At 40.9% G+C, this 17,762-nt stretch overlaps 1 protein-coding gene across 4 annotated transcripts in view; it reads right to left on the bottom strand.

Moving 5' to 3' along the window:
• The window catches only part of LOC112237223 (collagen alpha-2(VI) chain), a 69,122-nt gene that overhangs the window by 46,999 nt on the left and 4,361 nt on the right, over positions 1-17,762 (bottom strand). For all 4 annotated transcript variants that reach the window (XM_042329272.1, XM_042329270.1, XM_042329271.1 and 1 more), the window contains exons 5-14: positions 15,808-16,170; positions 14,231-14,251; positions 13,011-13,076; positions 10,208-10,306; positions 9,763-9,789; positions 9,324-9,449; positions 8,605-8,667; positions 8,057-8,119; positions 6,342-6,395; positions 3,675-3,710 (exon numbers count right to left, since the gene is read on the bottom strand). In XM_042329272.1, coding sequence (XP_042185206.1) covers positions 3,675-3,710; positions 6,342-6,395; positions 8,057-8,119; positions 8,605-8,667; positions 9,324-9,449; positions 9,763-9,789; positions 10,208-10,306; positions 13,011-13,076; positions 14,231-14,251; positions 15,808-16,170 — 918 coding nt within the window. The remainder of the gene's footprint in view (positions 1-3,674; positions 3,711-6,341; positions 6,396-8,056; positions 8,120-8,604; positions 8,668-9,323; positions 9,450-9,762; positions 9,790-10,207; positions 10,307-13,010; positions 13,077-14,230; positions 14,252-15,807; positions 16,171-17,762) is intronic.

Below are 17,762 nucleotides of genomic sequence, written 5' to 3'. Positions count from 1 at the left end.
GCTAGACTACATGAGGTGTGATACTAACCTTATAGGACTATGGACTAGACTACATGAGGTGTGATACTAACCTTATAGGACTATGGACTAGACTACATGAGGTGTGATACTAACCTTATAGGACTATGGGCTAGACTACATGAGGTGTGATACTAACCTTATTAAAACATATAGGACTATGGACTAGACTACATGAGGTGTGATACTAACCTTATAGGACTATGGACTAGACTACATGAGGTGTGATACTAACCTTATAGGACTATGGACTAGACTACATGAGGTGTGATACTAACCTTATAGGACTATGGACTAGACTACATGAGGTGTGATACTAACCTTATTAAAACATATAGGACTATGGGCTAGACTACATGAGGTGTGATACTAACCTTATTAAAACATATGGACTATGGGCTAGACTACATGAGGTGTGATACTAACCTTATTAAAACATATAGGACTATGGACTAGACTACATGAGGTGTGATATTAACCTTATTAAAACATATTGGACTATGGGCTAGACTACATGAGGTGTGATACTAACCTTATAGGACTATGGGCTAGACTACATGAGGTGTGATACTAACCTTATTAAAACATATAGGACTATGGACTAGACTACATGAGGTGTGATACTAACCTTATAGGACTATGGGCTAGACTACATGAGGTGTGATACTAACCTTATTAAAACATATAGGACTATGGACTAGGCTACATGAGGTGTGATACTAACCTTATAGGACTATGGGCTAGACTACATGAGGTGTGATACTAACCTTATAGGACTATGGACTAGGCTACATGAGGTGTGATACTAACCTTATAGGACTATGGGCTAGACTACATGAGGTGTGATACTAACCTTATTAAAACATATAGGACTATGGACTAGACTACATGAGGTGTGATACTAACCTTATAGGACTATGGACTAGACTACATGAGGTGTGATACTAACCTTATAGGACTATGGGCTAGACTACATGAGGTGTGATACTAACCTTATTAAAACATATAGGACTATGGACTAGACTACATGAGGTGTGATACTAACCTTATTAAAACATATAGGACTATGGACTAGACTACATGAGGTGTGATACTAACCTTATTAAAACATATAGGACTATGGACTAGACTACATGAGGTGTGATACTAACCTTATTAAAACATATAGGACTATGGACTAGACTACATGAGGTGTGATACTAACCTTATTAAAACATATAGGACTATGGGCTAGACTACATGAGGTGTGATACTAACCTTATAGGACTATGGACTAGACTACATGAGGTGTGATACTAACCTATAGGACTATGGACTAGACTACATGAGGTGTGATACTAACTTTATTAAAACATATAGGACTATGGACTAGACTACATGAGGTGTGATACTAACCTTATAGGACTATGGGCTAGACTACATGAGGTGTGATACTAACCTTATTAAAACATATAGGACTATGGGCTAGACTACATGAGGTGTGATACTAACCTTATTAAAACATATAGGACTATGGGCTAGACTACATGAGGTGTGATACTAACTTTATTAAAACATATAGGACTATGGACTAGACTACATGAGGTGTGATACTAACCTTATTAAAACATATAGGACTATGGACTAGGCTACATGAGGTGTGATACTAACCTTATTAAAACATATAGGACTATGGACTAGACTACATGAGGTGTGATACTAACCTTATTAAAACATATAGGACTATGGGCTAGACTATATGAGGTGTGATACTAACCTTATTAAAACATATAGGACTATGGACTAGACTACATGAGGTGTGATACTAACCTTATAGGACTATGGACTAGACTACATGAGGTGTGATACTAACCTTATAGGACTATGGGCTAGACTACATGAGGTGTGATACTAACCTAATAGGACTATGGGCTAGACTACATGAGGTGTGATACTAACCTTATAGGACTATGGGCTAGACTACATGAGGTGTGATACTAACCTTATTAAAACATATAGGACTATGGACTAGACTACATGAGGTGTGATACTAACCTTATTAAAACATATAGGACTATGGACTAGACTACATGAGGTGTGATACTAACCTTATAGGACTATGGGCTAGACTACATGAGGTGTGATACTAACCTTATAGGACTATGGACTAGACTACATGAGGTGTTATACTAACCTTATTAAAACATATAGGACTATGGACTAGACTACATGAGGTGTGATACTAACCTATAGGACTATGGGCTAGACTACATGAGGTGTGATACTAACCGTATTAAAACATATAGGACTATGGACTAGACTACATGAGGTGTGATACTAACCTTATAGGACTATGGACTAGACTACATGAGGTGTGATACTAACCTTATTAAAACATATAGGACTATGGACTAGACTACATGAGGTGTGATACTAACCTTATTAAAACATATAGGACTATGGGCTAGACTACATGAGGTGTGATACTAACCTTATTAAAACATATAGGACTATGGGCTAGACTATATGAGGTGTGATACTAACCTTATAGGACTATGGGCTAGACTACATGAGGTGTGATACTAACCTTATAGGACTATGGACTAGACTACATGAGGTGTGATACTAACCTTATAGGACTATGGGCTAGACTACATGAGGTGTGATACTAACCTTATTAAAACATATAGGACTATGGACTAGACTACATGAGGTGTGATACTAACCTTATAGGACTATGGGCTAGACTACATGAGGTGTGATACTAACCTTATTAAAACATATAGGACTATGGACTAGACTACATGAGGTGTGATACTAACCTTATTAAAACATATAGGACTATGGGCTAGACTACATGAGGTGTGATACTAACCTTATTAAAACATATAGGACTATGGACTAGACTACATGAGGTGTGATACTAACCTTATTAAAACATATAGGACTATGGGCTAGACTACATGAGGTGTGATACTAACCTTATAGGACTATGGGCTAGACTACATGAGGTGTGATACTAACCTTATAGGACTATGGGCTAGACTACATGAGGTGTGATACTAACCTTATAGGACTATGGACTAGACTACATGAGGTGTGATACTAACCTTATTAAAACATATAGGACTATGGGCTAGACTACATGAGGTGTGATACTAACCTTATTAGAGGCATTGTTCCTTTTCTTGCGTTTCATTTTTCATTTTCAACCATCATTTCACTGTGAGGTCTACTACACCTGTTGTATTCAGCATTTCACTGTAAGGTCTACTACACCTGTTGTATTCAGCATTTCACTGTGAGGTCTACTACACCTGTTGTATTCAGCATTTCACTGTGAGGTCTACTACACCTGTTGTATTCAGCATTTCACTGTGAGGTCTACTACACCTGTTGTATTCAGCATTCCACTGTGAGGTCTACTACACCTGTTGTATTCAGCATTTCACTGTGAGGTCTACTACACCTGTTGTATTCAGCATTTCACTGTGAGGTCTACACCTGTTGTATTCAGCATTTCACTGTGAGGTCTACACCTGTTGTATTCAGCGCATGTGACAAATACAATTTGATTTTGATTTGACCTCTCAGCAAACCATCAGACACAGAGCTAATATCCAATGTATATAGATCTCATTGTGTTTGACATCATGTAGTGCTTCAGAGGTTCTCACCAGTTCTCCATTGACTCCCGGGCCTCCAGCGGTTCCCTAGAACACACACACACACACACATGTAAGCCACAGTGCATTATACAGTGGGAAAACTTGAGTTACAGTAGACAGGGCATTCAGAAAGTATTCAGACCCCTTGATCTTTTCCACATTTTGTTACATTACAGCTCATTCTATGTACAGTTCCAGTCAAAAGTTTGGACACACCTATACATATATATATAGGACAAGTAGAGTTATACATGCACACATATATATAAATATATATATATATATATATATATAGGACAAGAAGAGTTATACATATATATATATAGGACAAGTAGAGTTATACATATATATATATATATAAGGGAAAAGAGCAGAGCAAGCTCTGTACTTGTGGTGCCCCGAACCCACAGCTGAATCAACTTTAAGAGACGGTCCTGAAGCTTGCTGGACTTTCTTGGGCGCCCTGAAGCCTTCACAACAATTGAACCGCTCTCCTTGAAGTTCTTGATGATCCAGTAAATGGTTGATTTAGGTGCAATCTTTCTGGCAGCAATATCCTTGCCTGTGAAGCCGTTTTTGTGCAAAGCAATGTTTCCTTGCAGGTAACCATGGTTGACAGAGGAAGAACAACGATTCCAAGCACCACTTTTTCTTTTGAAGCTTCCAGTCTGTTATTCAAACTCAATCAGCATGACAGAATAATCTCCAGCCTTGTCCTCATCAACACTCACACCTGTGTTAACGAGAGAATCACTGACATGATGTCAGCTGGTCCTTTTGTGGCAGGGTTGAAATGCAGTGGAAATGTTTTTGGGGGATTCAGTTCATTTGCATGGCAAAGAGGGACTTTGCAATTAATTGCAATTCATCTGACATTCATAACATTCTGGAGTATATGCAAATTGACATCATACAAACTGAGGCAGCAGACTTTGTGAAAATTAATATTTGTGTCATTCTCAAAACTTTTGGCCACAACTGTATATACACACACACTACCGTACAAAAGTTTGGGGTCACTTAAAAAATGTCCTTGTTTTTGAAAGAAAAGGCAATTTTTTGTCCATTAAAATAACATCAAATTGATCAGAAATACAGTGTAGACATTGTTAATGTTGTAAATGACTATTGTAGCTGGAAATGGCAGATGTTTTATGGAATATCATCATAGGCGTACAGAGGCCCATTATCAGCGACCATCACTCCTGTGTTCCAATGGCACGTTGTGTTAGCTAATCCAAGTTTATCATTTTAAAAGGCTAATTGATCACTAGAAAACCCTTTTGCAATTATGTTAGCATAGCTGAAAACTGTTTTTCTGATTAAAGAAGCAATAAAACTGGCCTTCTTTAGACTAGTTGAGTATCTGGAGCATCAGCATTTGTGGGTTCGATTACTGGCTCAAAATGGCCAGAAACAAAGACCTTTCTTCTGAAACTCGTCAGTCTATTCTTGTTCTGAGAAGTGAAGGCTATTCCATATCACACAGCCAGGACAATCAAGGTGTGGATGGAGGACCACCAGATCAAGACCCTGTCATGGCCAGCCCAATCTCTCCAGACCTGAACCCCACTGAAAACCTCTGGAATGTGATCAAGAGGAAGATGGATGGTCACAAGCCATCAAACAAAGCCGAGCTGCTTGACTTTTTGTGCCAAGAGTGGCATAAAGTCACCCAACATCAATGTGAAAGACTGGTGGAGAGCATGCCAAGACGCATGAAAGCTGTGATTGAAAAACAGGGTTTTTCCACCAATATTTTTTTCTGAACTCTTCTTAAGTTAAAATATTAGTATTGTGTTGTTTAAAAATGAATAGGAACTTATTTTCTTTGCATTATTTGAGGTCTGACAACACTGCATCTTTTTAGTTATTTTGACCAGCTGTCATTCTCTGCGAATAAAACAAAAATGTTAATTTTATCCAAACACATACCTATAAATAGTAAAACCAGAGAAACTGATAATTTTGAAGTGGTCTCTTAATTTTTTCCAGAGCTGTATATATGGGACATGTAGAGTTATACATATATATATATATAGGATAGGTAGAGTTATACATATATATTATATATACAGGATAGGTAGAGTTATACATATATATTATATATATATAGGATAGGTAGAGTTATACATATATATTATATATATAGGATAGGTAGAGTTATACATATATATATATATATATATAGGATAGGTAGAGTTATACATATATATTATATATATATATGGGATAGGTAGAGTTATACAATATATTCTATATATATATGACAGGTAAAGTTATACAATATATTATATATATATATGGGACAGGTAGAGTTATACACACATATATATATATATATATATATATATATATATATATATATATATATATATACACACAGGACAGGTAGAGTTTTTATATATATATATATATATGTATTGGACAGGTAGAGTTATGTATATATATATATATATATATATATATATATATATATATATATATATATATATTATTGTATATATAGGACAGGTAGAGTTATATATATATATATATATATATATATATATATATATATATATATATATATATATATTGGACAGGTCAAGTTATATATATATGTATATATATATTATTATATATATATATATATATATTGGACAGGTAAAGTGTGTGTAGAGTAGAGATTCTTACTGGCGTTCCTTTGTTTCCTGGGAAGCCAGGTGTGCCAGCACTCCCTCTCTCACCCTGAGGAGAAGGAAGACAACAACAGGGTTATTCACCCCTTAACCCATGACCTTTCACCCATGACCTAGAATTCTTTAAGCCTGTCCTCTAGCCCATGACCTTGACCAGTGCCTTTTCTAGGCACTGGACATAAGTGGCTGCTTAGGGCCCAAAGTCCGCTTGAAAGGGAAGTCAGTCTGGGTCTCAGCTTCCTGTTGAGAGGTAGAATACACAAGAGGAGGAAAGGAAGTCAGTCTGGGTCTCAGCTTCCTGTTGAGAAGTAGAATACACAAGAGAAGGAAAGGAAGTCAGTCTGGGTCTCAGCTTCCTGTTGAGAGGTAGAATACACAAGAGAAGGAAAGGAAGTCAGTCTGGGTCTCAGCTTCCTGTTGAGAGGTAGAATACACAAGAGAAGGAAAGGAAGTCAGTCTGGGTCTCAGCTTCCTGTTGAGAGGTAGAATACACAAGAGAAGGAAAGGAAGTCAGTCTGGGTCTCAGCTTCCTGTTGAGAGGTAGAATACACAAGAGAAGGAAAGGAAGTCAGTCTGGGTCTCAGCTTCATGTTGAGAGGTAGAATAGTAGCATACACAAGGTGCCATTTTGAAACTTGGTTGTGCATCATTTGATTTTCTATTGTTATGTCTGTCACTGTCAGTCAATCATGTCAGATAACATGTTATAGATTGCTATGTAAATCAGTCTACCCAGCTATCTAAACCTTGTAGCAATTCATGGCCAAATTATTAACCGGGCACAAGGCATGTGCCCAAGGGCCCTAACCTACAGGGGGCCCACATTGATTTTGCTAGTCACTCTCATTCAGATATCATATTGACATGAGAAATGACATGGCAAAATGTGCAGAATAGCTGGAAATTAGCTTAAAAACGGCTAAATATTCTCTCAAACGCATGTTAAAATGTGTAGAATTGCAGGACATTGACTTTAAAGCTGCACATTTTTCTCTCAAAATGTCAATAAAATGTTTTGCTCGCGAGGTGGGGGGTCCCAACCAAATCTTACGTAGGGCTCCCAAAAAGCTAGAAATGACATAGCCTTGAACACATTTACCTCTAACCCTGACCTCTAACCTATAACCCTGACCTATTAACCATAACCCATGACCTCTAACCCTGACCTCTAACCCATGATCTCTAACCCATGACCTCTAACCCATGACCTATTAACCATAACCCATGACCTCTAACCCATGACCTATAACCCTGACCTCTAACCCTGACCTATTAACCGTAACCCATGACCTCTAACCCATGACCTCTAACCCATAACCCATGACCTCTAACCCATGACCTATTAACCATAACCCATGACCTATTAACCATAATCCATGACCTCTAACCCATGACCTCTAACCCATAACATATAACCTATGACCTATAACCCATGACCTATTAACCATAACCCATGACCTCTAACCCATGACCTCTAACCCATGACCTCTAACCCATTAACCATAACCTCTAACCCATGACCTCTGACCCATGGCCTATTAACCATAACCCATGACCTATTAGCCATAACCCATGACCTATAAACTTTAAACAATTACCTATAATTTTCCTATCAAGGTCCCTGACACAATGACCAGAGAAGAGCACAGAGGTCAGGTAGACACAGTCTGAGGGTCAGGGGTTAGATGTAAGAAGTGACTTCCTGTGTACCTTAGGTCCAGAGTCTCCCACCGGGCCGAGGGGGCCTGCTCTTCCTGAACGACCGGGATCTCCCTGCAGACAGAAACACAGTGATTAGCGATTGTATGGTGATTGTACAGTGATTTTGTGGTGATTGTACAGAGACGGTTTGATGATTACAGAAGTGGTTGTATAGTGATTATATGGAGGTTGTATAGTGATTATATGGGGGTTGTATAGTGATTATAGGGGGTTGTATAGTGATTATAGGGGGTTGTATAGTGATTATAGGGGGTTGTATAGTGATTATAGGGGGTTGTATAGTGATTATATGGGGGTTGTATTGTGATTATAGGGGGTTGTATAGTGATTATAGGGGGTTGTATAGTGATTATGGGGGGTTGTATAGTGATTATAGGCAGGGTTGTATAGTGATTATAGGGGAGTTGTATAGGGATTATAGGGGAGGGGGTTGTATAGTGATTATAGGGGGTTGTATAGTGATTATATGGGGTTGTATAGTGATTAAGGGGGTTGTATAGTGATTATAGGGGGTTGTATAGTGATTATAGAGGTACCTTCTCTCCATCTGTTCCAGGAAGACCACCGTCGCCCGCGTCTCCTGGGTGACCATCAGGACCCTGCCCGAGACACACACACACACACATATATTACACACACACACTGAGGTCATACCCTGGGTCTCCTCAGGTTTCTCAGAACATACCCTGTCTCCTGGATCTAGTCAGGTTTCTCAGAACATACCCTGTCTCCTGGATCTAGTCAGGTTTCTCAGAACATACCCTGTCTCCTGGATCTAGTCAGGTTTCTCAGAACATACCCTGTCTCCTGAATCTAGTCAGGTTTCTCAGAACATACCCTGTCTCCTGGATCTAGTCAGGTTTCTCAGAACATACCCTGTCTCCTGAATCTAGTCAGGTTTCTCAGAACATACCCTGTCTCCTGAATCTAGTCAGGTTTCTCAGAACATACCCTGTCTCCTGGATCTAGTCAGGTTTCTCAGAACATACCCTGTCTCCTGGATCTAGTCAGGTTTCTCAGAACATACCCTGTCTCCTGGATCTAGTCAGGTTTCTCAGAACATACCCTGTCTCCTGGATCTAGTCAGGTTTCTCAGAACATACCCTGTCTCCTGGATCTAGTCAGGTTTCTCAGAACATACCCTGTCTCCTGGATCTAGTCAGGTTTCTCAGAACATACCCTGTCTCATGGATCTAGTCAGGTTTCTCAGAACATACCCTGTCTCCTGGATCTAGTCAGGTTTCTCAGAACATACCCTGTCTCCTGGATCTCCTTTGCAGCCGGGAGCACCGATGCGTCCGATTTTCCCCTTCTGTCCGTCTGTCCCATTGCGTCCAGCGAGGCCGGCCACACCCTTCTTCCCCTCAGCTCCGATCTCCCCCTGAAAACACACAGCAATAATCCATAACCTTTCACCTTGACTACCTTCAGTCCAGTGGAGGCTGCTGAGGGGAGGACGGCTCATAATAATGGCTGGAACGGAGCGAATGGAATGGCATCAACCACCTGGAAACCATGGAAACCACGTGTTTGATGTATTTGTTACCATTCCAGCAATTCCGCTCCAGCCATTACCACGAGCCCGTCCTCCCAAATTAAGGTGCCACCAACCTCCTGTGCTTCAGTCACATGATGAGCAGGTCTTATAATCAATTATTAATAGATAATCAATGGATAATAAATATTGACCTCACCTTTTCACCTTTGATACCTATTTCACCCTATAGAAGCGCAAGAGAGAAAAGAACCAGTCAGACCTTCAGTATTACTGGTTGAGTCACTACAGATGAAGACATTATTACTAGTAGCCACGTCTCTAGCTTCTCCATACATTATTACCTGCAGTGTATTTAAAGACATTGTTAAGGGTAGTGTATTTAAAGACATTAAGGGTAGTGTATTTATAGACATTATTAAGGGTAGTGTATTTAAGACATTGTTAAGGCTAGTGTATTTAAGACATTGTTAAGGGTAGTGTATTTAAGACATTATTAAGGGCAGTGTATTGAAAGACATTGTTAAGGGTAGTGTATTTAAGACATTGTTAAGGGTAGTGTATTTAAAGACATTATTAAGGGTAGTGTATTTAAGACATTATTACTGGTCGTGTGTGTGAATGGGAGGAGCCTGGAGACTTGCCTTGACTCCTGGGTGACCGATGGGACCCTCGATGCCGGGGTCGCCCTGTCTTCCCCTATCGCCTTTAGGACCGGGGTTGCCGTTGTCTCCTTTAGCTCCCTGTAGCACACAACAGAGTCAGAACAAGTGTTTGTGTGTGTGTGTGTGTGTTTGTGTGCTTGTGTGTGTGTGGTAGAGTCTTGCATCGTGGTCCGACACCCACAGTTTCCCGCGGGTGAGGTGCAAAAATATATACTGGAGGGTGGAATGAAAACATTTTTCAACCCCTGGGTGGGCTCGCGGGTCAGAAACATTTTAAACCAAGATAATAGAATTTTCACAAACCCAGTAGCTTGTTGTGTTGCATTGTGTTGAGAATTCTGTGAGCGGCGAGGCAGACCTTACCTAGGCCACCAGCCACGCAGGCAGACCTCAACTAGGCCACCAGCCACGCAGGCAGACCTCACCTAGGCCACCAGCCACTCAGGCAGACCTCACCTAGGCCACCAGCCACGCAGGCAGACCTGACCTAGGCCACCAGCCACGCAGGCAGACCTCACCTAGGCCACCAGCCACGCAGGCAGACCTCACCTAGGCCAACAGCCACGCAGGCAGACCTCACCTAGGCCAACAGCCACGCAGGCAGACCTCACCTAGGCCACCAGCCACGCAGGCAGACCTCACCTAGGCCACCAGCCACGCAGGCAGACCTCACCTAGGCCACCAGCCACGCAGGCAGACCTCACCTAGGCCACCAGCCACGCAGGCAGACCTCACCTAGGCCACCAGCCACGCAGGCAGACCTCACCTCAGGCCACCAGCCACTCAGGCAGACCTCACCTAGGCCACCAGCCACGCAGGCAGACCTCACCTAGGCCACCAGCCACGCAGGCAGACCTCACCTAGGCCACCAGCCACGCAGGCAGACCTCACCTAGGCCACCAGCCACGCAGGCAGACCTCACCTAGGCCACCAGCCACGCAGGCAGACCTCACCTAGGCCACCAGCCACGCAGGCAGACCTCACCTAGGCCACCAGCCACGCAGGTAGACCTCACCTAGGCCACCAGCCACGCAGGCAGACCTCACCTAGGCCACCAGCCACGCAGGCAGACCTCACCTAGGCCACCAGCCACTCAGGCAGACCTCACCTAGGCCACCAGCCACGCAGGCAGACCTCACCTAGGCCACCAGCCACGCAGGCAGACCTCACCTAGGCCACCAGCCACTCAGGCAGACCTCACCTAGGCCACCAGCCACGCAGGCAGACCTCACCTAGGCCACCAGCCACTCAGGCAGACCTCACCTAGGCCACCAGCCACGCAGGCAGACCTCACCTAGGCCACCAGCCACGCAGGCAGACCTCACCTAGGCCACCAGCCACGCAGGCAGACCTCACCTAGGCCACCAGCCACTCAGGCAGACCTCACCTAGGCCACCAGCTACGCAGGCAGACATCACCTAGGCCACCAGCCACGCAGGCAGACCTCACCTAGGCCACCAGCCACGCAGGCAGACCTCACCTCGGCCACCAGCCACTCAGGCAGACCTCACCTAGGCCACCAGCCACGCAGGCAGAGCTCACCTAGGCCACCAGCCACGCAGGCAGACCTCACCTAGGCCACCAGCCATGCAGGCGAGAGTGGAGCAGGGAACTGGCCATTATTTGTGCGGTGCTGAAACGTTCTGATTTGTCCACGCATAGAGCTTATGTTCCCTCTCCTCACGTAAGAATATGACACGCTGACAAGTTTACATTCCCTGGATAGCCTGGCTTCACCTACCCAGAGGAACAAACAGAAAGGTTATGATCAGGGACTCGGCTAACACGTTGCGGGATTTAAATCCCCACGTTGGAAACAGGTGCTGCGGGATTTAAATCCCCACGTTGGAAACAGGTGCTGCGGGATTTAAATCCCCACGTTGGAAACAGGTGCTGCGGGATTTAAATCCCCACGTTGGAAGGACAACAACACGGTAGATGGATACACATCCTTCACAAAGTGCAACCAGGTAGGCCTATTGTTTTTATCACTTGATTATTAAATAAATTCAGGCTTTCGTTCATGACGCCGTACGCAGGTAAACTGGTGCGGCTGGTAAACGTTTGAGTGGCCTACTAAATAAATGACCTCTTTTTTGCTGAAATCAGCGGATGTGATGGATTGAGATGCAGCCCATAATACCTCCAGTTTCAATTGACGGATTCTGATTGGGATTTTTTATTATGTTACTTAGATGGACTCACTGGTGGGTCAATAGACTCTTAAGGATGTATTACATCCGTTCATTATACCATATGCATGCTATATGACTTGTAAACCAATACGGCTGGTAAAAATGTGAGTAGCCTATTCTTCCATATTCCATTTTGGGACAAGTTTATTGAAGTTGAATTAGGCCTAAACTATTTGATGATCTAAACAATATTGAATGTAAAGGTATTGTTTAGTGTCGGCTATAGGCTTTCATTAGGTAGGAAGGCTAAAAAGTGATTTCAGAGACGCATCGCAATATGGAAATAAAAATATATCATTCTTAATTCATGGCATGGTTTCCTTTTCTGTAAATGTTGAATAGACATGTAGACAAATTCCTTCATACAGGGAGAAGACTAATAGCCCAGTACTCTGGAATCACAAAAACAATTCAATAAATGTATGTTATTTTGCAGGTAACGTATCGGCTCTCGGAAACAACTCTATGTGGGTCGGTCTGCAGAGAAAATTATGTCCTGGTGTCGGATATTGGGTGGGGCTCGGGATTGATGTGGCCAGCGTGTGGAGTCGATAAACAAACGGACCGTCCAGGACTCTAGCGTGTACCTTCTGTCCTCTGTGTCCTTCAGGTCCAGGGGGTCCATCTGTCTCCAGACACTTCACCTTGTAGCACTGAGAGACCACATGCATGGAATACAGGTATCAATATCAACATCTTGTGCATCTGTTATCATAGTATATAATAGTATAGAATCATATATAATACTATAGAATCATATATAATAGTATAGAATAATATATAATAATTTATATAATAGTATTTAATCATATATAATAATTTATATAATAGTAAATAATCATATGTACTAGTATATAATAGTAAACAATCATATATAATCATTTATATAATAGTAAATCATCATATATACTAGTATATAATAGTATATAATCATGTATATAAAAGTATAAAATAATTTATATTATAGTATATAATAATTTATACAATAGTATATAATCATATATATTCATTTATATACTAGTATATAATCATATATAATAGTATATATTAGTATATAATCATATATAATAATTTATATAATAGTATATAATCATATACAACCATATATAATAGTATATAATCATGTATATAAAACTATACAATCATTTATATAATAGTATATAAGCATGTATATAAAACTATACAATCATTTATATAATAGTATATAACCATATATAATCATTTATATAATAGTATATAATCATATATAAAAGTATATAAGTATAAAATCATATATAACTATATATAATAGTATATAATCATGTATACATAAAAATATACAATCATTTATATAATAGTATATAAACATATATAATCATTTATATAATAGCATATAATCATTTATATAATAGTATATAATCATATATAATAGTACAACATCATATATAATAGTATATATTAATGTATAATAGTATATAATCATATATAATAGTATACAATCATATATAATAGTATATAATAATACTTAATTGTATATAATCGTATATAATCATATATAATAATATATAATCATATATAATAGTATATATAATAGTATATAATCATATATAATAGTATATAATCATATATAACAATATATAATCATATCTAATCATATCTAATAGTATATAATCATATCTAATAGTATATAATCATATATAATAGTATATAATCATACATAATAGTATATAATCATATCTAATAGTATATAATCATATCTAATCAAATATAATAGGTTATTGTAGATTGCTTGTATGGTAACATTGTGTGGTTCTCTCTTCAGTCTCACCTCCTGATAGGCCAGATGGGTCTAGAAAAAGGAAAATACAAAATATTTTACTTAAACATGAAAAATGTTTATTGAATATGATCATCACAGTGTGTGTTACCATGGTATTTATGATGAGGTCTATAGTGTCCAGCTGTATAACAGTATGTTATGTTACCATGGTCTTGATGATGAGGTCTATAGTGTCCAGCTGTATAACAGTGTGTTAGTGTGTGTGTGTGTGTGTGTGTGTTACCATGGTCTTGATGATGAGGTCTATAGTGTCCAGCTGTATAACAGTGTGTTAGTGTGTGTGTGTGTGTGTGTGTGTTACCATGGTCTTGATGATGAGGTCTATAGTGTCCAGCTGTATAACAGTATGTTAGTGTGTGTGTGTGTGTGTGTGTGTGTGTGTGTGTGTGTGTTACCATGGTCTTGATGATGAGGTCTATAGTGTCCAGCTGTATAACAGTGTGTTAGTGTGTGTGTGTGTGTGTGTGTGTTACCATGGTCTTGATGATGAGGTCTATAGTGTCCAGCTGTATAACAGTGTGTTAGTGTGTGTGTGTGTGTGTGTGTGTTACCATGGTCTTGATGATGAGGTCTATAGTGTCCAGCTGTATAACAGTATGTTAGTGTGTGTGTGTGTGTTACCATGGTCTTGATGATGAGGTCTATAGTGTCCAGCTGTATAACAGTGTGTTAGTGTGTGTGTGTGTGTGTGTGTGTGTGTGTGTGTTACCATGGTCTTGATGATGAGGTCTATAGTGTCCAGCTGTATAACAGTATGTTAGTGTGTGTGTGTGTGTGTGTGTGTGTGTGTGTGTGTTACCATTGTCTTGATGATGAGGTCTATAGTGTCCAGCTGTATAACAGTATGTTAGTGTGTGTGTGTGTTAGTGTGTGTGTGTGTGTGTGTGTGTGTGTTACCATTGTCTTGATGATGAGGTCTATAGTGTCCAACTGTATAACAGGATGTTAGTGTGTGTGTGTGTTAGTGTGTGTGTTACCATGGTCTTGATGATGCGGTCTACAGTGTCCAGCTGTATAACAGTATGTTAGTGTGTGTGTGTGTTAGTGTGTGTGTGTGTGTTAGTGTGTGTGTTACCATGGTCTTGATGACGCGGTCTATAGTGTCCAGCTGTATAACAGTATGTTAGTGTGTGTGTGTGTTAGTGTGTGTGTGTGTGTGTGTTACCATGGTCTTGATGATGAGGTCTATAGTGTCCAGCTGTATAACAGTATGTTAGTGTGTGTGTGTGTGTGTGTGTGTGTGTGTTACCATGGTCTTGATGATGCGGTCTACAGTGTCCAGCTGTATAACAGTATGTTAGTGTGTGTGTGTGTGTTAGTGTGTGTGTTACCATGGCCTTGATGATGCGGTCTATAGTGTCCGGCTGTATAACAGTGTGTTAGTGTGTGTGTGTGTGTGTGTGTTACCATGGTCTTGATGATGCGGTCTATAGTGTCCAGCTGTATAACAGTATGTTAGTGTGTGTGTGTGTGTGTGTGTGTGTGTGTTACCATGGTCTTGATGATGCGGTCTATAGTGTCCGGCTGTATAACAGTATGTTAGTGTGTGTGTGTGTGTGTGTTACCATGGTCTTGATGATGCGGTCTATAGTGTCCAGCTGTATAACAGGCCTGTTGCCACTGAGGTCGACAGCCAGGAAGTCTTTTCTGTAGACGTTGGCCGGAGAGTTAGCGATCTCCCTCAGACCCGTCTCGTCCACGTTCTTCGTGGCCGCGACCACAAACATCCTGATGCCCTCGTCGCGCGCACGCTCGGCCGTCACCTTCACCCCGCCGCACGGGTTTCCTGTCACGTGACCGTCGGTAATGACGACAGCGAATCGCAGCGCTCCGGGGTTAGAGGGCAAACGTGTCATTTCCTGTGTCATGTTAGCGAGGGCGCAGTCGATGTAGGTTCCCTTACCCAGGTACCGGATATTCCTCAAACCCTGAAAAAACAACAACGTCAACAACACAGCCATAACAACACCACAGCCATAACAACACCAGGTCCCTCTAACCAGCTACTATATACCCCTGACACCCTGAAACATCAACATGTTGTGCTCCATGTACTGTAGGTTCAACCTGTATGAAAACTGTCTTTAATGTTGTGCTCCATGCAGGGTGTGAATACCTACATCTAATGAAAACCAAAATAGTGTAAAGCATAAGAGCAATCAATCTAACTACATCAATCTAACCCTGACCATATCATTCTAATCCCATTTCTAACCCCATCAATCTACCCCCATCAATCTAACCCCATCAATCTAACCAAAACCCCATCATTCTAACCCCATTTCTAACCCCATCAATCTACCCCCATCAATCTACCCCCATCAATCTAACCAAAACCCCATCAATCTAACCCTAACCCCATCAATCTAACCCTAACCCCATCAATCTAACCCCATCAATCTAACCCTAACCCCATCAATCTAACCCCATCAATCGAACCCCATCCATCTAACCCTAACCCTATCAATCTAACCCTAACACCATCAATGTAACCCCATCAATCTAACCCTAACCCCATCAATCTAACCCCATCAATCTAACCCTAACCCCATCAATATAACCCCATCAATCTAACCATAAACCCATCAATCTAACCCCATCAATTTAACCCCATCAATCTAACCCCATCAATCTAACCTTAACCTCATCAATCTAACCTGAACACCATCAATCTAACCTGAACACCATCAATCTAACCCCATCAATCTAACCTGAACACCATCAATCTAACCCTAACCCCATCAATCTAACCCTAACCCAATCAATCTAACCCTAACACCATCACTCTACCCCCATCAATCTAACCAAAACCCCATAAATCTAACCCTAACCCCATCAATCCAACCCCATCAATCTAACCCCATCCATCTAACCCTAACCCCATCAATCTAACCCTAACCTCATCAATCTAACCCTAACCCCATCAATCTAACCCCATCAATCTAACCTTAACCTCATCAATCTAACCTGAACACCATCAATCTAACCTGAACACCATCAATCTAACCTGAACACCATCAATCTAACCCCATCAATCTAACCCCATCAATCTAACCTGAACACCATCACTCTAACCCTAACCCCATCAATCTAACCCTAACCCAATCAATCTAACCCTAACACCATCAATCTACCCCATCAATCTAACCAAAACCCCATAAATCTAACCCTAACCCCATCAATCCAACCCCATCAATCCAACCCCATCAATCTAAACCCATCAATCTAACCCCATCAATCTAACCCTAACCCCATCAATCTAACCTGAACACCATCAATCTAACCCTAACATCATCAATCTAACCCTAACCCCATCAATCTAACCCTAACCCAATCAATCTAACCCTAACACCATCAATCTACCCCCATCAATCTAACCAAAACCCCACAAATCTAACCCTAACCCCATCAATCCAACCCCATCAGTCTAACCCCATCCATCTAACCCTAACCCCATCAATCTAACCCTAACCTCATCATTCTAACCCTAACCCAATCAATCTAACCCCATCATTCTAAC

This window comes from Oncorhynchus tshawytscha, linkage group LG10 (assembly GCF_018296145.1).
Source record: "Oncorhynchus tshawytscha isolate Ot180627B linkage group LG10, Otsh_v2.0, whole genome shotgun sequence".
Classification (NCBI taxonomy): domain Eukaryota; kingdom Metazoa; phylum Chordata; class Actinopteri; order Salmoniformes; family Salmonidae; genus Oncorhynchus; species Oncorhynchus tshawytscha.
This window is presented reverse-complemented; position numbering and strand designations above follow the sequence as displayed.